The 22,547-nt window shown below is 45.9% G+C and overlaps 2 protein-coding genes across 3 annotated transcripts; both read right to left on the bottom strand.

Annotated features, from left to right (window-relative positions):
• Nucleotides 1–1,027: 1,027 nt before the first annotated feature.
• On the bottom strand, nucleotides 1,028–12,033 carry CHRNB3 (cholinergic receptor nicotinic beta 3 subunit). Its single transcript, XM_061455041.1, has 6 exons — nucleotides 11,715–12,033; nucleotides 8,775–8,926; nucleotides 7,572–7,616; nucleotides 3,613–3,722; nucleotides 2,511–3,393; nucleotides 1,028–1,195 (listed from the first exon to the last, which is right to left on the bottom strand). The coding sequence occupies exons 1-6, from the start codon at nucleotides 11,755–11,757 to the stop codon at nucleotides 1,061–1,063; spliced, it is 1,368 nt and encodes a 455-aa protein (XP_061311025.1). The 5' UTR covers nucleotides 11,758–12,033; the 3' UTR covers nucleotides 1,028–1,060.
• Nucleotides 12,034–13,721: 1,688 nt separating this feature from the next.
• On the bottom strand, nucleotides 13,722–16,886 carry LOC133270180 (uncharacterized). Of its 2 annotated transcripts, none has more exons than XM_061455174.1 (2): nucleotides 15,299–16,886; nucleotides 13,722–14,005 (listed from the first exon to the last, which is right to left on the bottom strand). In XM_061455174.1, the coding sequence occupies exon 1, from the start codon at nucleotides 16,643–16,645 to the stop codon at nucleotides 15,473–15,475; it is 1,173 nt and encodes a 390-aa protein (XP_061311158.1). In that variant the 5' UTR covers nucleotides 16,646–16,886; the 3' UTR covers nucleotides 13,722–14,005; nucleotides 15,299–15,472. The 2 variants fall into 2 exon arrangements, with proteins under 2 accessions (XP_061311158.1, XP_061311159.1); XM_061455175.1 differs by having other exon boundaries at nucleotides 15,320–16,886.
• Nucleotides 16,887–22,547: the final 5,661 nt, after the last annotated feature.

Raw genomic sequence — 22,547 nt, 5'->3', positions numbered from 1 at the left:
TAATCATGCAGAGGGATCCCATTTAAATGATTCACAGGAAACTCTGGGTTGCCTGGAAACACAAACAAGCTAAACCCAAAAAATGTATTGTCCTGGTAGCCAGCCCACCCCACAGCTCTCAGGAGAAGCTCTACTTCTGCACCAACCACAAGTTTCGTTTGCTGAAAACGGTGTCTGCAACTTCTCTGCAACTGAACTGTTTAGGAAGTTCACTATTGCCTTATAAAGTAGTGCAGTGACCTTTCTACATGTGACGTGCTTCAGGTGATCTTCCACTTGTCCTGTGAACAAGCAGGTGCAGCAATCACAGTTCCTAAATGCAGAGCATGGGGAAAATCCTTACTTGTTCAGCCTTTTGGTATATTATAGAGCAGCAGGCAAAATTGTATCTCTGAAAAGAGGGCAACACCTTGTAGCTTCCTGATGGCCAAGAGGAGAGATGAAGTGTGCATGCCATAAAGGCTGGTAGCAAGTATGCAGAGGGGTAAGTTCTGCCACTGTTGAGTTGATCCTGCAGCAGGGTGAGGCCACAAAGCCAAGATTTTGAACATTCCATCTAAAAGGTGTTTGCACTTTTTCTGATCCACATGCTGTGTAATTGCCAGTTCTGACAGATGCACAAAGCGAGCTGTACGGATGTTGTGTTTTTCACTTGGAGTACTGATCTGTGTTCCTACTCTAACTTCTTTTATAAAGTAGCATTTTAACTGGCAGATCTGCCTTTTAAGTACAATTGTGCCAGAAGTACTATTTGCAATTTTTACTAATAATATTTGCTTTTATTGTAATAAACCAAACTATTAGTAAAATACTTATAACCCAACTGTGCATCCCAGTTCACTTTAGGACTCAGCTGTGCACCGAGCCTTTCTCTGGTCTCAGCCAAATCTGTAACTGGTAGGGTTGTATGAAAATAGAAAGCACTAGCTAATGCCCACTGTTACCATCACCTTCCCTTGATCTTGCTGTTGCTTCCCATCCTGTACAATAGAGATCAAGCTCAAAAGGCCCCACCATCCCTTGGTATTGTGGTTGTTATACGCTGCTGTGTGAGCATTTTCTACAAAGTGCGGTTCAGCCACATCTGTAACGCAGGGGTAAAGATGAGAACTGAACCCATCACTGACACTACCAGAAATAACCACAGGAAAATCTGATCCAGGACTTGAGCTACGAATTTCCAGTCTTGGACAACCTGGGAAGGGGAGAGGGAGAACAAACAGAAACAGTAATCAGCCCAGTACTCTGTTGAAACTGCTACGCATATTTCAGCTCCATAAGTCTGTTTTTAAGTGTGCTGCACCCTCAGACTGGTATGGATTACCTTTTCTGCACCCATAGCTGTGAGTCACTCAAAACCCCAAATAATCCCATTGTTTTACACACATGGTAATCAGACTTCTTTCAGCCTGTCCAAAAGCTAAGTGCCCATGTGAAAGTTTACAGACTTGAGCCTGAAGATGGCTTTAAATCGAACTCAGTTTCTTTTCACAGAACTGCATTTCCCGTGAAGTGCCAGGACTTTGCTCTAGCACTGCATTTTGATGTGAACAGTGCCTCCAGTACAGGTGGTCCCATTGGCTTGTGTTTTCCTAAGTGCTCTCTTGGCTAAGATTGTGTGCATTCAGGAAGGGTATTTTGCATTATGAGTACTGGCACAACCCTGAACATACAAATGAGCTATTTTTAAAGAGCAGTTAGGGGGACTTTTTCATTAAGAATTATTTCAGCTTCAAACAGAAGGCTTTAGGCATGAGCACTATATGCTGGCATACTGCATGTTTGATTTACTGTTCAACTTTCTGCTGAAGTCCTCTCAGCAGAGTTAGAACAAAGCCCCTGCTTTTACTAGGAGAGTGCTAACAGAAGCTTTTCTCTCTCCACATGCCACAAAGTGCACTGCATTGCTGTCCTGCCCTCGCATGAGAAGCATTGTTTATGCACACAGTAATTTGCCATTTTACTGGTCAGCGGGATTGTTAGGAAGAGGAGAAAGATGGTAGTTAGGGACTAATCTGACTAATCTGATACTGGGGGAGGTCGGGAAGACTCCTGCTCAGAACAGGGCAGCTATGCCATGTGTAGTCACTGGGAGACAAGGACTGAGACCTAGCAACTGCTGCAGAGCCTGCCTGTAGGTGTTGATACTTGAGATAGATACTAAGAAAGACACACTTTCAGAGCATGCAAAGTTCCGAGACTGGTATCTATTCCCAGCTCAAGCAGGAAAAAGTTACTCAGATTATCCCCAAACAAGAATTCATCCAGGAAAGGCTGCTCTGGCCTCCTGTGCCTGTGAAGAGCAGGCACTCCCACAGCACAAGTTCTCCTTGAAGCAATGCGCTTTCCTGGAAAACATATGACTTATGAGTCAGGAGAAGATCCCAGGTTATGTCTCAGATGAGAGCAGGAGGAAGAGGCAAAGGGAAAAGAATGCAGAAAAGGTAACGGCTTGGAAGCCATTGCTGTCAAGGAAACTGTGATCCCCTCCTTGCCTTCTCTTCACCTACCTGTCTGATGAAATGCTCCTTTTTAACGTGCCTGGAAATGTATCGGATGGAGTCAGCTGCCTTTTCCAGAAAGGCAATAACAATTTTCTCTCCGTCTTTTGCTTGCTTGTGTTTCTGCTTCCCCGGGAGCTTTGATTTCAAGGTGGTTTCTTTTTCTTCAGTCTCTGAGAAGGAATAACGATCTAAATGGTCCTTCATGCAGAGCAGCCGGGGCAGCTTCTGGAGGAAGAGTCTTTTAACCCAGGGAGCCATGGGATGGTAAGTTGCTGAGGACCGGTGGTGGACATTGATAACAAACACAGTCACAATGATGGATAGGGTCACAAAAATCATGATGAACAGCAGGTACTCACCGATCAGAGGGATGACTTTGGAAGAAGAAGGGATTATTTCCTCAATCACTAAAAGGAAAACAGTGAGGGAGACAAGAACTGATGTAGATAATGAAAGCTTTTCTCCTTCATCTGAAGGCAGGTAAAACACCAGGACAGTTAGAAAAGACAATCCCAGGCAAGGGATTATTAAAAAAAGAGTGTAAAACAGCGGAAGGCGTCTCAGCACAAAGGAGTAAGTGACAAATGGATAAGAGTACAGCCCATCCTTCCTGTTGCCTTTCATACCTTTGGCATTTAAGATCTCCCACTCCCCATTATCAAAGAAGTCTTTCCTGTCTACATTTTCATCCACTAAAATCAAGTCCACCATGCTGCCATCATATGTCCACGACCCAAACTTCATAGAGCAGTTCTGCCTGTCGAAGGGGAAGAAGGTCACATCCATTGTGCAGGAGCTCTTGTAACTGGCTGGTGGTGTCCAGATCACCAATCCATTGTACTTCACTATGGCTTTGGTCATCAGGGATCCTTCAAAACGTCCATCAGCACTAGGAGTTGGACAGGAAGAAACAGCACCAAGTTCAAGACTACATTTGTCCCAGACCTACCACCTCACAGCTCTTGCTTTCAACCCATCACCTGGAGCACAAAGGAAGCCAACATTCATACTGCTTGAAGAAGCAGCCTTCTGACAGCCCACACAAGCTTCACAGTGGCTGACAATGCCTTGCCCAAGCTCTGGCATAAGCCGGAGCCGTGCTACTCACTTTTCAAACAAAACAATGTCAGGAAGCCACAGGGACTCAGAAGGGACGCGGATGGAGGTGATCCCTCCATATTCCTCTGGATTCCAGGAGAGCTTGTGGTCGATCCATTCCTGTAACAAGCCAGCAGAGTCCCATACACAACATTCGTTCACTAATACACAACAGCCTCCTTCCTCCTCCAACCCCCTGCCACAGAGAAACTGCATTGCACAGCACAATGGTCACAGCATGGCTGGGAGATGTTAGTCCCCACAAGCACTGCCCCTCCAGCCACAGCTGGGCTCAAGCACCCCATCCCATTGCAGGCAACCTCAAGGCAGGCACTTCTGCAGAGCACTTGACTCTCACTTCACTCACCACTCTGCCCAGCCCAGCTGAAGGTAGCCCAGAAGGAAGAAGACACTTCCCCTGGGTATGACACCTCTTCTTCCCTCTGAGAACCAACCCGCAGTGGTTTTGGCAGACTGACCATATAGAAGAGCCAGCTGGCATGACTGGTACTACCCAGGTGAGAGAGAGGTGACCTTTAACTACTTTTCAGTGGAGACCTGGCTTCTTTCAGTGAATGGATTACACCTAATATCCGTATGCTGTCCTTGCAAACCAATTAATTGTTCTTTCATCAGACAGACCTGCACACTACTGCAGTGTAAGTAATACTATGCTGTTGTAAAGCATTTGGTTAACAATCCTAAAGAGGTAATACTAAAGAAGCAAAGCAGGGGGAGTCCTGTCCATTTTCACCATGTTGAACTCCAGAATAATTTTTCTTCCCTCTTTTTCTTCTTCAGATGAAAAAAAGAAGAAAGTCACAAAGTGGCTCTAGCAACCTGAAGATTTCCACAGAGATGCAGTGGAAAAGCAGCTCTCTCATCCCAGTTCATTATTGATGCGGGTTTTCACTTGCCCACAGGAATAGCAGAGAGAGGAAGCAAGAGCTATAGACTGCAGTCAATACAAAGAAGCAGAAGATGAACCACTTTCCATTAAGCTTCAGCACTAAGAGCTCCCCAGGGATGTGGAAGCCTCAGTCTTCTCTGGGCAATCTCCTCCATGACTTAAGGATGAACCAAAAAGTGCTATTCTCTGCTTCTTTTCCCACCATATTGCTCCCCTCTTATGTCTCTGATTCCACATTCTTTTCACAGCTATACCTACAAACACTTGTTATTGCGGTCCTTTACAGTGTGACAGCCACCCGGAGCCTCAGTAGAGGCAAGCACCTTCTTCCTCCAGGTGCAGGGGAGGGATGGGGCCCAAGGTCATAGGCAGATAGACCACTCCTAATATCTGGCCCAAGGCACACACAAAGGTTGCAGATGCTAAGGGTGGTGCACTGGAAGGATTAATGGCCCCACAACCTGCACCAGAGGAGACATGGACCCACTCTCTGAACTGCTCAAATGGCTGGCATCAGCTATGAGCGCAGCTCTACACCCCTGGCTCCTCCTGTTGCTGAAGGATTGATGGGAGCTGTTCAAGTATGGAAATAGATGATGGATCTTTGCTGCTCTTAGCTTCACCATTTTTAGCATGAACTGTTCTCTGTGGATGGGTATCTACCAGGTGTTTCCAGCAGCATGGGCTGTTGGATGGGTACAGACTCGCATGTGTCCTGGACACCTCCTGTAATAGATGCAAGGGGGCTTAGGCTGGAAACATATCTGTTACGCAAGGGGATAGCCAGTACTGACAGTAGCAACCAACATAGCCTATACTAACACAACAGACACAAATACTCCTGTGAGCCACCAGGAGATACAATCATCCCTTTGGAACTGAATTGGTGCAGCCCCTCTGCTTGGGTTATTTGCTGCATCTCAAGACTCCTCCCTTCTCCTGCCCTGCACTGAATTTTCTCCCAACTAAAGTGCTCTTTCACGTCTGCAGGGCAAATGGTTGTGTGTCTTCTTACTAGAGCAGAAAATAGATTACGTGCAGACTTCAAAGATGAGCAGTTTAAAATAGGAATCTGCCTATGGGCTATGCTGATGTGAACTGTAGCAGCAGATGCAAAGGGCCATTTCCTTTTTTCTCCCTTTTTTTTCAAGCTGCTCCAGACCCTCTCATTGGTCCTCATTTCCTCCAGTTCTGCCAAATTCCTATCTCCGGGATGTCACTCAAGTGCTTAACCCACGGCAAGTGGACCAAGAAACACTGGACCCAGATTATCAACCCTTGCTAGTAGACCGCATAACTTGCTCAAACCCAGGTACTTTGTCAGCAACCATTAAAAGCTCCTTTGCACCTTGTGTGTCTGCCTGCATGTACATCATGAAATCTCACCACCTTGAGCATATGGACACTTGAGGTGAAAAAAAAAAAAAAAAAAGGAAAAGGAAAAGGAAAAAGAAAAGGAAAAAGAAAGGAAAAGAGAAAAAGGAAGAAAAGAAAAAGAAAAAAGAAAAAGGGAAGAGAGAAAAAGAAGAAAAGAAAAAGAAAAAAAAAAGAAAAAGAAAAATCTTTTCCTAGCTGTTCTGCTTATGCACTAATAACACACACCCCCTCCCCCCCCGCCAAGCATGGACTGCCCATGGGACCAGTTCACACTAAGCTATAAGAATGCATGACTCCCAAAGCAGGAGACCTGGGTCACACCACATCTTTTATCCACAGCATGAGTCAGAAGGATCAGATAAATGAGGCTTCCACCTCATTCTCCCCGACACCAGAGAGGCATGAGTAGATGGTTGCATGTCCCTACCTCCTGCAGCGTCTTTGGAGTAACATGCAGGAGAACCTGTTTTCCCACAGCAAGAGCAGTGACATAGGTTCCAGGCTGTGACTCCGGGCAGGTCTATGCTGCAGTACAGAGAGGGCGTTCAGCATGGATGGGCTAACCTGAAATATCTCCACACATGTTCATGTAGCAGCTGAGAAAGGATCAGGAGGTGTCTGTCTGTATTAACATCTCAGGTCTAATGCCCTCGGGCAGCCTGCCTATGCATTTGGCCTGCTAATGTGAGTCAGTACTTCAGGTCCCTCTTTTCTGCAGTCACTGTAACCTGGGTGAAGATGTCAGCCAGCCAGAGGGATGAAGGCTGCCCAGGACACAGGAGACTTCGCTGTACTGGATAGAGCAAGCAGCCAAGTCTTCCCTAAGAAGAAGGTCAGGCCCAGGAATATTCTGTCAAACAAACTGTTAACAAAACTGAGCTGTATTTCTCCTCCATCAGCCCAGTGACCACTGGGAACCGTTTCCCATGGCACCATTTCAAGTATGGCTTGGGTTTTATGTCCTCTGCCTAGGATCAGCTGACATGTTTACAGATACTCACATGGTTGAGATACTTAAAATAATTATCACAAGGTCAATAAACTGGTGCAATGTAATCGAAACCAAATGCAGTGTTCTTCAGGAGTGAAGAAGAAAGGAGACCTAATTCACAACCTTTCTTGCACCTTTCCCCACTTGTATAAATTGTTGTCACTTCCAGAAGCAATTATATTAGAGAGATCTGATTAATTTGGCATAGATTTTATTTAGGGTAGCATGGGTAGCATGCTGGATTTTTCTTTCCCTTTATTATGCTGAAGAAGAAATCTATCTGAGGCATCAGTCATCGTGAGCAAGAGAGACCGTACTTGTTCGACCTCTGAGTCTGAGACAGGATAGTCCCTCAGGGCACACACAGCATCCCAGGGATAGCCACTGCACTACCAGGACATGTTGCTTCCCTGAAATATAGTTGCCTTGAGCACAAAGCTAGGCTGCAGTCAGGGGGAAGATGGCACCCTACTTCTTCAAGGCCCATTTCCCTGCCTTCTGGCCTCTTCATGTCTTTTTATGAAGTGAGAGGAGTACAGTGAAAACCGCAGGCAAGGTAACACGGTGCTCTTTTTGTCTGGCCGCTCAGTGTCATGACAGGGATGGATGTCACAGTGGGCAGCAGGCTGGGATGGCCACTCGGCTCAACAGCACCACAATGAAAGGGAAGGTTTGATTTGGTCTGATTTACCTGCTTCAGCCACACATTGGTTGTCATCAGCTGATTCTTCTCATCCTAAGGTGACACAAAGTAGAGAGGATTGCAGTTTCAGAACAGTCAGAGGAAACACACCCCATGCCTACTGAGTCCAACCCTGTTCTGAGCAAATGAGATCCCTGTGGTCCTGTTTCCCCATGGGCCTGGGCTCTTCAGTCACTGTTGTGGGGAAGTGAATTGACCCACGAAGTGCTGCCTCTGCTCTTGCTGAGAGCTTCTGAGGCTGGAAACCCAAGGTCTACATTTCACAGCAGCCCCAGGGAATCAGGTGCTGAAGAGCAGGGAGGCAGCAGGGCTCAGTGGGGTCAGAACACGCACGGCTGTGGGCTCACAAGATGGCTCATCTACCCACACTTCTCAGCCTGGAGTGAGCTTGGGAAGATACGAGCTGAAACATCCCCGAATATCCCTGACTGTTCAAGACCAGGTTGGACGAGGCCTTGGGTGACATGATTTAGCATAAGGTGTCCCTGCCCATGGCAGGGGGGTTGGAACTAGATGATCTTAAGGTCCTTTTCAACCCTAACTATTCTATGATTCTATGATTCTATGTAAATAAAGCACAAAATCAGAGTCTGCTCTCCACGGCACAGGGAGACACTGCCAGCGGGCAGGGGAGCTGAGAGGAACACTGCTGTGTGGGTACCTCTGTCTGGCCCTGTTCACATTCTACTGGGATGGAGGGGAAACGGAAGGGAAGCTTTCCACATGGACAAAACCACAGGATTGTTTAGTCTCTAGCATCTTATCTGCATGGCCATCTCGGTCAAGATACAAGTTGCCTTTGGTCTAGATACAAGATTAGTTAGAGTGAGCAATATCCAACCAGTTCTACCCTTCTTTACTGCTTTTTGCAGCTGCATTGTCACTAAACTCCAAATGCAGGCACCAGGGACTTTCTGATTAATACCCGATGAAGGGATGCCTTATTCCCTTAGAACAGCAGGGAAAAAATTACCTTCAGGTTTGCTGCAAAGCAAATGAGGCCCATGCCATGCTTGGGGCAGGAGGTCTTACCACCAGCACCACATCACACCCAGCATTTCGCTGCCTGACCAGCACTTTGCATTTCATATCTCAGTAGGCAGAAGCCAACAGCATCCTCCCAGCCCTCCCAGGTGGATGCACAACTGTCTGTAAAAGAAGGTATGTTACCAAGCCTAACACAATACTTACCACATCCACAAGCTGTGATATCTTTAATCCAAAAAGGACTTTGATGGTGTCATTGGAGTTCCCCACGGGACGGACCCATTTCTGATAGCCTTGAAATAAGTGCTTGAGGAGCGCATCCTCATTCTCAGCGCCTGAACTGAAGGCAGCTACATCTGGAAGGGAGCAACAGGGAGTGGAGGCATGCCGGAAAGCAGATATGGAGAACAGCACAAGCTGAAGAAGTGAGGCAGAGCAGTGATGTGAGACAAATTTGCCTCTGGGCAGCTCTTGTCTTGTACAGTACAATCTGTAGGAATTTAGATGCACAGAGTCTCAGCTAAGCTGGGGTGAGAGGAGGGGAAGGCAAGGCAGCCCAAGCCCAACTCAAAAATAAAATCATCAGAGCAGTGATGACTTTGTACTAGTGTTATCTAGTGTATGGGGTCCTTTTCAAGAGAAAAGGACCCCATACACCAGATATGAAAAGTATGAAAAGATATCACCAGATATGAAAAGTACCTGCTCAGTCTGACTTGGTTGATTTTCCTTTAGAAGATCTACTAGAGCAGTCAGCCTCTCCATCCTTTCCTAAATGCCAGCCCCACTCTTCACAATGCTGAGGTCCTGACATGATCTCCACCGCTTCCCTTCTGAATACAAACAGCAGGAAGTATGAGAAGGATTTCACCTCTCCTCAAAAGCACCATGAACAGAAAAGGAGCTCATGCTGGTCAGCACTGTGCCACAGGGGTCACAGCTGGTGCTGCAGTGCCAGCAGTCAAAGGGGACCTCACTGGGTGCTGCCAGGGTCCATCTTGTCCCCTCACAACCCGTGCCCTGCCAGCTCCAGCACACAGGACATAAGTGCCTGAATTGCCAGCCATTAGGCACAGAGTTATGGCCAAGGGATGGCGCAAGGACTAGGCAATGGGAGAGCCCTGGCAGGGGGCACAGCTGAGGGGCTTACACTTGAGTGCAGCAACATCACAGGCAATGCAACCCCCAGCAGGGTCCCTGTGCCGTGGTACTGAGGAAAGGGCATCTGAGCCCAGCAGTCCCTCCAGAGAGAAAAAACCTGCTGCCACACCAGAGCCTCCCATGGGGCAGAATTGTTCTCTCAGGGTAGCAGAAGGTCCAAGCAGCACTGCCATCCCCCACTTCCAGTAAACGGGCAAATGCCCATTCCTCTTTGAGAAGCTGTGAACTCTGAAGCCTAATGATTACCACTCATAGGGTAACGATTACGGTACTGTCAGATGTTCTAGGGCAGGCTGTTTTTGTCCTCTGTGGCTGGACAAGCAGTTGTGGTGGGGTTACCAGGCCCTGGAGAGGTGGGTGCCAGCCGGTTAGACAGAGCTTTCACACTCCTTTCCCCCTGCTCTGCACCACAGCCAGGGACAGGCTCATGCAGCTGTCAGAACAGTTTATAGCAGCCTTTGCATCCACTCTGTACCTTGCCACTTTCTCACAAGCCTTTGAGGTCTGTTATTACCATCTGGAAAACTACAAATGCCCCTTTTGTTTGCTCCAGGATTTGTTCTCCCCTCAGGGCTAACCTTAGCTCCACCACAGCAAACTGGGACAGAGTCTGGGCTCCGTCCTAGGAAACTGGATTGCCTGCCCAAACATGCTAGACAGGCATTGCATCCACAACCAAAGGAAGAGAAAGAACATATTTCTCCCTCCTCACTACCCACAACCTCAGTGGTCCAATCCCCTGACACATACAGCTTTCTGCAAAGACCCTAGATCCCAGCCCTTTTGCTTTCCCATTTGGAGATTTACAGGGGTGCATGGTTATTGAACACAGGAAATTTAACGGGAAAGATCTTGATTTTAAAAAAGCACAACCCTAAAACATGCAGGAACAAAACCGGCTTTGCCTTAATGCTGGAATACATTGCTCTGGGTGTATTTAAGTATAAGTCCCTGCACGCTCATATGCAACCACACACAGCACAGGCATGCTGTCCGTGGCTATGTATGAACCCACTCATAGGATAACACTGCTGTTTCACAGCCCATACTTCACATGAAGTCTAAGGGCCTAATACTCCAAGAAAGTATAGCAGAGGGGTGGTAAAGCTGGCTTTGGGGCTGGAGGTATTGATTCTCAGCTGCTGGGGAAGCCACAGGAGACAGTGAAAATAGTTGGGAAGTCTCATGAGCAAGAAAGCCAGAAGGAACAAGATTGATGTCCTTATAAGACAGCCTCAGTAGCTGCAGGAAGACAATTTAAAAGCAGAGGATTTTAATGCAAAGGAAGACATATCAAGAGGAAAAACCAGCCTAACAGCTCCTTTTGGTCAAGCCCCGTCTGATGATTAAATTAGATAAAGCCATGGACAAAACACTGATAACAGGAGCACTGCCTTAGACAAAACAGAAGTGCGGCCACAGGACAGACTCATCCCTGAATTTACCCTATGATGAACAGAGAAGGCAGAAGCTTGGAGCTCCCTGGCAGGTTACTGTGTGTGTGAGTAACAGCCTTTTTTGTCATCTCCCCTCTCCCCCAGGTTCCTGTTTGTCTCTCTGGTCTGTGCCAGGAGAAGTTCCCTATAGGCACAGGAGCAGGATTGCTGGGGCAGGGAGTCTGTCAAACAAACATGCAAACCACGCTCAGAAGCACAGACAGGACACTTAGCCTCCCGTCAGCTCTCATGAGGCATTTCAGTTTTCCTCCTGGTGAAGGAGATCCCCTTGTGTAAGTCCCTTTAGCAGTGCTAGCTAAGCTTAGGATTCATTTGTTAACTTCTAGCCAGTGGCCAGCCCCCAGCCCTTGTTGTCAGACTGTCTGTGGCTATAATACAAAGGCAGCAACTGATAGAATCCTCTTTTGCTAGTCAGTGTTCAGAAGATGACCAACAGAAGCGAGCATCTACCTTGTCCCAGCAAGCAATAAAATAAAACCCTTGAACATCTGCAGCTCAGCTTGGAAGAAGAATAAATCACACTTACCTGAATGGGTCAGACACAGCACAAAGAGCGTTAGGCAAAGCATGGGCACCACCGTGGCTTTTCCTTTAAATCTGATCTTTCCTTTTCATAAGCAAATCCGGCTCATCTTAGTAGGGGACTAGAACAATCTGGCTAGAAATCAAGGCGGACAATTGAGTCTGCAAGGCAAGACAGCACATTTCAGAGCCTTATCTTGCCTCATTATGACGCTCTGTAAATCACACTTCATTGATTTTGAGTCAGCTGTCACACCCCGTAAGCCTAAAACAAGGCTCTGGGTCCTAAACTCTGATGTGTTTGTGGCAGTATTTGGGTTACTACAGGCACTGCAGGCTAGGAGTAGAAGTGAGGCTAGGTTTTTAAGGAGGCGAAGTGTCTTTTATTATGCTGCCAGTTACAGATGGAGAAAAAAGAGGCTGCAGATCAGACCGAAAGATAGATCATGTGCCTGAAAGATTGTCTGTTTGTTTCAGCTTGGTCTAATAGCCTCCCTACAGACCTAATTGAACTTATTCATTTTTCATACTGCACTTGCTGGTTTATAGCTATAAAATAGGGGGTAAACGTAAGTAAGATACAGGTGGGAAAACAGGACTTTCCTGGTCCCCCTGCCACCAAGGGATCTCAGGATCGTCTCTGTTTTCTTCCCAAATGGAAGTCACTTTGTCATCTCTCTCTGAAGAAGAGAATTCCCCCTCAGCTTTTGAGTTCAAGAAAGAGTGGTGCAAAATTCTTCTAGTCTGCACCCAGACCTGAAACACTTTCAGCTTTGATTTATTCTTTTGGGTTATTTAATTGCTCGCTGACTTCTAGATGGAAAGCCTGTTCTTCTCAGCAACAGCTGGGCCCATTCCGTGAAGTGGCCCAGATTTTAGTACAGTCATGGGCTGTCTGATTCAGATTTGCCTTATCTAAGTTCCTCACAGAGGAATAACTGGCAGCTGCAACTTTATCAGATAATTCAGCTTCCTTTAATGAAAAAGATGTTGTTTCTGTGTTGTTCAAAGTCACATTGACGCTATTAGTGGCCTTCTCGTAGTGTCCTCCCACCATATTTGTGTTGCAGTGGGCTTGCAACCTGCTTCCTCCAAAGCTCTCAGGCAGGCTCTACCAGCTGCAGCTCACTGGGTTTGCCTATTCTGCTTCTGTACTACACATAGGGAATCTGCAAGAGTCCTCCCTAGCTCCTCATCTCTGCAGGGCTGGAGGAGCAGCTGCCCTTCTCTGCACAGTTCCTCATCCCAGCTGCAGAAAGCAGCTCAAAACCAACAGTGCTATTGACAGACTGTCCTGGACAAAGTGTGTTCTTATCATCAGCTGCTTTCAACTACCAGACTGCTCGGTTTAGCCATTAGATACAGACCAGACGTAAGCACACAACTTGTCAAAGTCCTTTTTTTATGATGGCATAAAAACAACAGTGAACATTTGGCTGGGGTGCTGCAGACAGACAGCACCACAACCCACCAGAATGCGGAGTATGGGATAACTCCATTATCTGTCTGATGCAAATTTTTCTGCAACAAAGCTACCCTTTAAAAATGCTCTGTGCAGGCTACCCTGTGTATTCCAGCATGTTTTGAGTCCCATACAGGGCTCAGCACCCTCAGACATCACCCATCATCTTTGCTGAATCACAGCTTCATGTTTGTGTGCAAGCCCCAGCCTGTGCCCATTGACACCTCTGTAATCACTGCCTGCGATCGCACCCAGGCATTGCTCTGTTAGACAATCCTGAATCTCAGACTGGAGAGAAACTTCTTTTCATAAGGCTTTAACCTGCTGCCTTGAGGTACAAGTAGCCTAAAGGAGTAGGCTTTTTCCTATTACATGGTAGTTGCTTGGAAGGAAATAAGATATATTCTTGCTTTACCATTGCCTCCACCCTCTGCCCAGATTATGACAAGAGGTAAGAACCTACCGTGTGCCTGGTCTTTGGCTTCCAGAGTTATCCATCAGCCAGAGGAGGGTATTGGAGAAATAAACTGTTTGCTAATAATGCTTTCTGTTTACAAGCCTTTATTCAGCCATGCTCCTCAACGTTTTGGGAAGGCAGGTACACACGAATACTCTGTTTTACCAGCCATACCATGGATCACTGGGAGCATCCACCCTGAGACAGCAAATGAATTCCTGGGTAAAACTTGAATATTCTCTGTTGAGAACCTTCCTTTGATTTACCATGGGTTTTGTGGGTTTGTAACTGATGTGAGGCTGCAATTCTAGGCTGAAAAGAGACAAGAGCTACTTGAGCACAAGCAATGCTGGAACCCTCTGGGCAGCTCAGACTTCTGGGGGAAAAACAAACAAACAAACAAGACAGAGAAATCCACCTATAAGCACAAATCCAAAAGTTTGAGCCAATATGGTTAATACTAGGAGCAGCTGAAAACCGGAGTTTATGATGGAGAGTGCCAAGACACGCTACCCAAAGGCACCATGGAGATGACTGTGGAAAATGCATTTTCCAGGAAGAGGTGGCAGTGCTCCTGGTAACCAGAGTGTGGGGAACCCAGAATGAGGGGAAAAGGACATTGGCAGGAGGGATGCGGATGGGAAATGCTGTGAACCAGAACCCATTTCCAGAATCAAGAGCCTGAGACGGGTTTGCAGTTGCAGGGGGCAGAAAAGAGAGGCTGCAGAGGTGAGGCTGTTGCAGCAGCTCTGGGGCAGGAGGCTCCTTCCAGGTGGATGGGCCTTCTCCCTCCCCAGCCTGCCGCCTTGGTCCCTGGGGTTAGTATGCCAGGAGCCACTGGAGACAAACCTCAGGTACCAGCGTTTGGGATGGAGCCAGGCTTCCCTGAGCTCCCAGGAGAGGACTGAGTCACCTTTGTGCCATGTCACATGACACAGGGAGCCAGCAGGCAAACACCAGCCCTGCAGGGAGAAGGGACAGCTTCTGGAGCAGAAGCGGTGTGGGAAAGGGCAGCACTCCTGGAGCCTCAGCTTTGCCCTGGTACTTCCCCACCGATCCTCTCTGCTCTCAGTCCTTGCTCTCCCATCAGCAGCTTCCTAAAATACACACCTTCTCCAGGCAAGGGATGTTTCTAGCCCAGCTTGGCAACTTCTGCAGCACCAGACACTTCCACAGGCCAGAGGGCACAGAGTCTGCAGCCAGCTGTCCACCTGCCCATACGCCCTGAAGCCTCTCCACTCTCCTCCAGCTCCCTGTCCCCACCAGGCACCTTCCTGCTGTCACCTCTCTTGGCTTGCTCCACCAAGCACAACTCAATTCTATCTCTCCCTCTCCGCCGTTTGCCCTCCATCGCTCCTCCTCCACGCACCTTTACCTCACGCACCGCATCCCACTGTCCTTCCTCTCCCCCGCGGTGCCCCAGCACAGCCGCCACTGTCTTCCTCCTCATTTTTGACCTTCTCTCACACAAAGAGAAGGCCCTTTCAGCTTCTCCTAGACTTTTTCCTCCCCAGTCCCCACTGCGGACGTTTCCCTGCCTCGCATTCCGCGCTGTTCCGGCTCCCCCGCCTGGTAGGACCCTGGCAGTGCAGCAGTGCCCAGGGCCCTGCTGTGGTGAGGTCTGTGGATATAAAGGATCCGTCGGACTTGTCCGGGCTGAGATGCTCACGGGCTGCTGTGTGCGCTTTACCTGGGACCCTTGAGGGGGGCTACCAGAACAGAGCTCACTTTCAAGGTACACCCAGACAGTTGCTCCAGCGGTGACCAGGCTCTGCAAGTACAGGGAAAGGTTTTGCAGTACAAGAGCCGTTCCAATTCTGAGTTTCTTGGCGTCTTCCTACCATCATGGACTCTTGCCTGTCCTCCTTTCCATTTCCACCACATTTACATGAATGCGGACTTGAGACAGCTTTGAGCCCCCGTGCTTTCTGACCGTGTACAGTCCATGCAACTGCCTGCCGCCCGCTGCCCTGTAAAAGCCTTCCACTGCTCCGTCGGTACTGAAGACACGCAGGAAGACAGGCCTTCTGGAGGTGCTCAGGCCCTTCACTACTGTATGCACATTAATCTTTCTCAGAGATGGTGCATTGCCCTCTGCATTAGAGTCTTTGTTTTCCTTTCTCAGTTCTAACTTCACAGTGAGGACTTGTCCAGGATGCGGCACTGTGTCTTGGGGCTCTGTGGTCCACTCCTGCATTTTAGTGACACTAGCTAACTCTGAAATTTGGTAATTCTTACAAAAGTTTAGTGTGAATCGATAACTGTAAATGAAGATCTGGCTTAGCTCTGCTATTTTCTCAGCTTGTCTTTCCATTTTATCAAGCTCTTTCCATTTTATTGCTCTTTGGCAAGCTCTTCTCGCAGCCCAAATTTTATCTGCAGCATCATGAACTTGCTGTTGAGATGACAAGGCTTGAAAGACTTCAGGGGTAGCAAGGGCCAAGACTTTACAGGGTGTGACAGAAAACTCTGCTTTGAAGGCAATGGCTCCAGGAGTGACCGAAGTGCCTGGTTCATGTCTATCTCTGCATTGACCTCTCAGCCTCTCATTTTCAGTGGTAACGCCTGGTGCCTGGGAGCCCTTAGCCCAACACACACAGCGCTCCATGACAAGAGGGAGAACTGCTGTCTTTTTTTCTGTTTCCTCCTTTACTATAAGCTTACTGTATGCAGGGCAATCATGAAACCCAAAGGGCACTTCCTGCCGTGTCCTGTAGCCTCGATAAGCTGCTTGAATCCTGGCAGCAGCTTTGGTAATTTTGTCCACTTCTCTTTGGGTGCAATATCCCCGCCACGCAGCCTTGATGATGGTAGCGGACAGAGTTTGTTTTTGGAGCCAATCTGTCTGGTGTGGGAGGGCAGGAGACACCCTTGGAGATATCATAGCAAAATCCAGTGCTTTGTCAGAACCTGGATGAGGTTCTGACCTGAGGTTCCTGCCTGCATTTTTGGGCATTTGCTCTTCTTTATCTTTTCCTGAGCTAGCAGAAGTGGCTGCTTTGTGGGTCCACATCATCCACCCACAATTCACAAGGAGGTTTCTTTTTAGCTTTAGAAAGATATCATGACACAGATAATAATTCTCTAGTGCCCAAAAGATGACAACATAATATATTTGCTAGGAATGGTTGGAGGTCCATATTCTTTTGTCTCTTTCTTCAATACTGGATGTTGTTCTCGTGCTTGTGGCTTTGTTCATGATGTTTCAATAAAAAGAAATGCAGTTGTTATCCATTTTCTTCTGCTGCACTATGCCTCTTGCTGACTGCTTGGATTACAGAAAAGCAGTTATTTCTGCAGTTAACTAGTTCTCCATCATGTGCATTTTCGACATGTGTATTAGGACTCACATTTCTGTAGGAAAAGATTGTATATTATATACTCTAATCTGCAAGTACACAATAGCAGATTGTGCTTCATGAACACAGCCCTCACACTTGACATTTTGCACATCAGGAGTTGTTCTACCATTTTGGAGGGGGCTTTTTTGAAAGTTACTCTTTTAACAGAAAATGCAGCAGCATTGCCAATGTTGTCAGCCACATTCAGCCCCACAAAACTCAGGGGCTGAGAAAGACAGCCCCTCAACACGGGCCACTGAGCTACAGGACAGATGCCTGCACCTTCATCTTTAGCTTTCAGAAAGAAATTGGAAAAGGTCAGGAGTAAATAACAACAATAATTAAAACAAATATCAAAGAATTGTTAATCCCTCCTTGAGTGCTGAAACAGCCACTCTCTGGTTGATTCAGACTTATTCTGACCTCTTCCCTCCATCTTGAGAGCTCTTGAGAAACTTTCTTTCTCCCACCAACCACTCATCAACAGCATGCCTCATCACCCCTTACATGCCTCCTTCTGAAAAACAGAGCCAGGAATGTTAAAAAGCTTCCTTTTTGGCTGATAGACGATGTGAGTGCAGTACAGTCACCTTCTTCAGGCACTGCTTTGCTCAGGAACTGAGATTTTACATGCCTGAATTTCTAGGGGCCCATCAAATGAGAAGATGCTCAAGTCTTGCAAAGGGAAGTGAGCTGGCTCCACTTGGAAGTATTTCATCTCCAAATGGCGGCCAGGTTTGCTGAAGTTAGGAGCCACTGGCAATGCCAAGCATCTTCAGCCACCCAGGATCCAAGCTGTTTAGTCCTCCTGTGAGCAAGGCTCTTGATGTCTGAGATACACCCATCTTTTGCATGATACCAAATGGCTGCAGCACTTGCCCAGGAAGAAGCAGGTCTGGGGCGCTGGGTTGGACCCAGCCTGCACTCATACTTTGGAGGCTGTGGCATGCTAAGAGCAAAATTCCCCCATTCAGCTACATTACAGCCAATAATTTTACAAAGTGGGAACTTTAACACAGCAGCCAGAACACTCACTTGAATGGGGCAGCTCCTATGAAATGCACGCACATTACTTTGGATCATCCCTGGCTAAAACGCAGAAACTGCTTTGGCAGCAGCCAGTCGGCAGACCAGACCTCATCTCTGTCACAGGAGTCACCCTATCCAGTATTGTAAAGCCAACTTGTCTATGGAGAAACAGTTTTGGGGGAGTATGAAAGATGTTCTTCATTTAACACCTCCACTAACTCACTTCTGTCCTTTTAATCATGTCAGCCCACTACTGTCCTGATGACTACCTTCTGATGGCTTGAGCTGGGATGTGAGCCTTCTAGCCAGAGATGCCTGCTTGCCATGCTAAGTCTGTATTGTTTGGGTTAATGTCAAATAATTTATAAATAACAGTATCTATTCCTCCTAGAGATTTCTTAAGATTAGATAGAAACCTTCACAGGTAGGAACCAAAGAGACAGAATGTGTAGGACCATAATTTTGAACATCTGTGGCGTATTTCAGACTTCCATGTTCACTGGCTTATGAACAGATAGTACTCTTAAATGCAGACCTAGAAATCAGCTTTCACATACAATAACTTCTGGAACTCCTATCCATAATAACTTATTACATGAAGACATTACAATCCTCTTGAATGTCTACATATGCGGTTAAAATTCAGTGTGGCCTACCTCCAGGTATTTGATTGTTACAAGTTTTCACAGTTGTGCTCACAACTGTGAAATACAGAATATGTACAAGCAAAATCCAATTATATTTCTGAGTGGCACAAATGAAACGATAGGCATTAGGTGGTTTGTTTGTTTGGGATTTTTTTTAGTGTTTTTCAGTGTTCATACAAAATGTCTCAGGATAATAGTATAGAAGAAAGGAGTTGGACCTGCATGCATAATAGGCTATACATATATAACAGGACAGCTCTGAGTAATATCAATTAGCCTGGGACTATGGAAACACTTGCTGTTAAACATCAGTGTAAACAAAGCACAGTGTATCAGATGCCTTCACAGTTTCTGACTGAAGTCAGAGTACGTTTTTTATGTGACTTGCAATTTTGGGGCAACATATAATCATAACAGAAGAGATGTGAAGTAGAAGTGCTGCAATTATTTGGTGGCATATGTAACCTAATTAAATGGTAGCATATGTAACCAATAGCTGTATCTTGAAACCGTGTGAGTTCATTGAATAAAGCTTTTAACAGCAAACTAGAGAGGCTTTGAGACCCATAAGGCTATCTCTACGGGATGACATCTTTGAAATCTGCCATTTGTCTTGCTTCTGACAAGCCAGAGAAGCTGAATACAAAACCCAAGTGTTTACAACTTAACCTCATGAAAAATGTAATTTGTGTTACTTACAAAAATACGTAGAAACAAGCTTTGCTTTTCCTACCATGCCAGCATATCCTATTTCCTTTAACTGTTTTAATGGCCTGTCTGTGCCTATTCAGATAAATTAACCTAGTTACATTATAGAATCACAGAATGGTTTGGGTTGGAAAGGACCTTAAAGCTCACCCAGTTCCAACCCCCTGCCACAGGCAGAAACACCTTCCACTAGACCAGGTTGCTCCAAGCCTGATCCAGCCTGGCCTTGGACACTGCCAGGGATGGGGCAGGCACAGTTTCTCTGGACACCCTGTGCCAGTGTCTCACCACTTTCTCAGAGTGAAGAATTTTTCTTCTTAGTATCTAATCTAAGTCTACCCTATTTCAGTTAAAAGCTGAAAAGGAGGAAGTGTGCCAGAAGACAACTTGCCACTGTTCTTGTAGAGCTTGTAGAATAAACACCATCCCCTCTAAACTTTATAAAGGCCTCAAAAGACCTTTTGGCTGCCTCAGACAGAATGAAACAAACTGTGCTGCTGTCAGCCTTCCCCACATTATTACCTTGACCTCACTGGGGCAGCTCCTCATGTTCATTTACAATACAGTGTACCTGCCTCAAACGACATTTCAGTCAGCCAACAGACTTTGTTTCACAAGTGTTGCAGTATTTTGAGGCTCTCAGCAAGTGCAGGGAGCATAACACATTAACTCCACATGCATCAGATAATCAGCAAAATCAAAAGGAGTAAAAACACCCCCAAAGATGCAGGAATGCTTCGGAGTTTAATTCCTCAATGGGTAGCGGACCATTTGTTGAGGAATGCTATCAGATGCCTTATTCACTCAGGTTAATAACCATTTATCATTGCAGATGGATTTTACCTTACCGTGATCTCACTGCAGCACAGCAGACCGCCACCCTGCTGTGGAGCCCATTGTGACATCATGAGCAAACATCAGCTGAAGCTTCACGGCATTATGACTTTGTTGCCAAAGAACAATGCTGTTTAGCCTTGTCTGAGAGGATGACACTGCCCCAGTGCCCCCTCTTCTGCATAATGCTGATGGACTTTCCAACAGCAAAACAATATCATTTTCAGCAACACAAAGAAGAAATCCCAGCCCCATGGGACTCGGCAAGGCTCTGCTCAAAATGTTGAGTCAAGCTTTCAGCATTTCAGCACAGGCAGGAGCTTTACTGCTCATTTAAGTGGGATAGAAGTTAAGCCAGTGGTGAAGGCATTGCTCAGAAAGCTCTCAGCTCCCCGGAGAATCACTGAGCTCACTTTTAAACCTCTTACAGATATCATTTTATATACAGGAATCAAGAAGCAAGTAGAATAAGAGTGAAAACTCAGCCTGAATGCACAGAGAGTAAAATCCATTGAAATAATAACCAAACCTCTTCTTTTCACAGGCCAAGCTCATCCATTAACCTGAAGCAGTCTTCAGTTGAGACATGCTTTTCATTCCAATGCTATTTCTAACAACATTTTGCATTTTCATCTCTGTGGCACATTTTATAGCATCAAAGAGTAAAAAGTTACCAATCTACAAAAAAAGGTTACTGACCCATGCTCCAAATACTCCAGCACTCTATTGCTGACAGCCTCTGTAATTGAGCAGATTAGTATATCATTATTACCATGTATCAGATCAGAAAAGGCAAATGCGGTAAGAAACACAGACTTCTAGATTCTGAAAGTATTAATAGAAAAGATAAAATTAATCTTTGGTAAGAGAGAAGAGCAATGCTGCAGAAGGGCAAAGCAAATACAAAAAAGTCAGAGAAAATGAGATAACATTGAAGATTCAAATAGATTTCTAATGGGGAGAAAAGTTCTACTTCTACAGTCCTATCTCATTACAGAGATGGTGGGTTCAGTAGACAGCATGCTTACAAGACTTTGTGATCATCATACTGTGAAAAACAAGAAAGACCAATATCATCTACCACATGTATAAGCTTATGATTTCTTCCCTGACTGAAGGAGTAAAAAGTGTTGAAGGAGGATGTTTTTTGATCTGGTGTAGAGATCTAGCCTGTCAGGTAACACTGGGAACAACACAAGAAAGCACCATTTGTAGATATTAGTTTAATTTAGTTACATCTTATTTCTGAAGTTATATACATGTCAATTAACTGATATACCAGGTATATATTAAGCTGGTATATCACAAAGCAAAAAATGTAAGTCGTAACATTAGTAGACAGAAAAAGAGGTAAATGTCAATATTGATGGAAGAGCTGTTATCAACAGAGTGATATTGTTAGATTAGTTAAAACACCATCATATCCTTGCTTGAACATTCGAGTATAAAGGATATTACATACATATATATGTATTTAGTTATATGAAAAGTTGCCATCAGGTAACGTTAGCTGACAGCAGTATCGAAGAAAGATAACTCAAATGATACTGTGACAGTGGTTTATGTGTGCGTATTTTAAATAGATTACTTGCAAATAACTAGAGTTCCTCAAGCTGAAATAGCCACATGCACATTCACCTGGGGGCATAGACATGTTTCTTATTATCCACAACCAGGAGATTTCCATGCTATAGTACCTGTAGCGCAGAAATTGCCAGTTCTTCGCCATGCTGGACACATAAATAAACTCTGAACAATTTCAGTCCCTTGTCAGTCAAGGAAAATAAAACTAACAAAAAAGATTTTCCTGGACTCAGAAAGAGACAAATGAAGATAAGAACTGAATATACATACTGATTGGAAGCTACTCATAAATGACTTCTTTTTCATACCTTGGGCATAACACCACAAACATTCATTCATCTGCCAGTGACTCCTGGAGTTCCCCAGATAAACTGCCACTACAAAATCACTTGATAAAACACCGTATCAGCTCAGAACACCTATGAGACAAGCCTGCAAGTCTAGCTCAAGCTTCAAATATTAGAAATTGAACCATCTACCAGTAAGGCCAGCCTCTGCAGCCCAAGCTCACGTAGCACATGCTCTAGCTAGGGCAGATGAGTCCACCTTGATGTCTCACAGCCAGCCTGGGAACAGTTCTCTCCGTTTAAATTTTATTTGCATGCAGCTGCCATTCCTCTGGACCTGACAGCACCAGCACCAGCATGATGAATGAAGAGTCTGATCCTATCAATACAAGAAAAGAAGAAGACAAGAAAAACAAACAAAGAAAACACAAGTAACAACAAAGAAGATCAAGAACTCTGGACTGAGCTGTGAAAGTGGTTATTCTGAA

The sequence above is a fragment of the Pezoporus flaviventris genome, unplaced genomic scaffold, assembly GCF_033815535.1.
Source record: "Pezoporus flaviventris isolate CSIRO_AGI_PZ_B2104156 unplaced genomic scaffold, CSIRO_AGI_Pfla_v1 ptg000018l, whole genome shotgun sequence".
Classification (NCBI taxonomy): domain Eukaryota; kingdom Metazoa; phylum Chordata; class Aves; order Psittaciformes; family Psittacidae; genus Pezoporus; species Pezoporus flaviventris.
This window is presented reverse-complemented; position numbering and strand designations above follow the sequence as displayed.

Excerpts from the sequence above, each read along its gene's own strand:
- CHRNB3 (XM_061455041.1), bottom strand. The coding sequence starts at position 11,757 with ATGCTTTGCCTAACGCTCTTTGTGCTGTGTCTGACCCATTCAG. Across the intron at positions 3,394-3,612 it reads GACATTGTTTTGTTTGAAAA|TGCTGATGGACGTTTTGAAG; the intron begins GTGAGTAGCACG and ends TCCAACTCCTAG. Across the intron at positions 1,196-2,510 it reads AGGAGCATTTCATCAGACAG|GTTGTCCAAGACTGGAAATT; the intron begins GTAGGTGAAGAG and ends TCCCCTTCCCAG.
- LOC133270180 (XM_061455174.1), bottom strand. The coding sequence starts at position 16,645 with ATGATGTGGACCCACAAAGCAGCCACTTCTGCTAGCTCAGGAAAAGAT.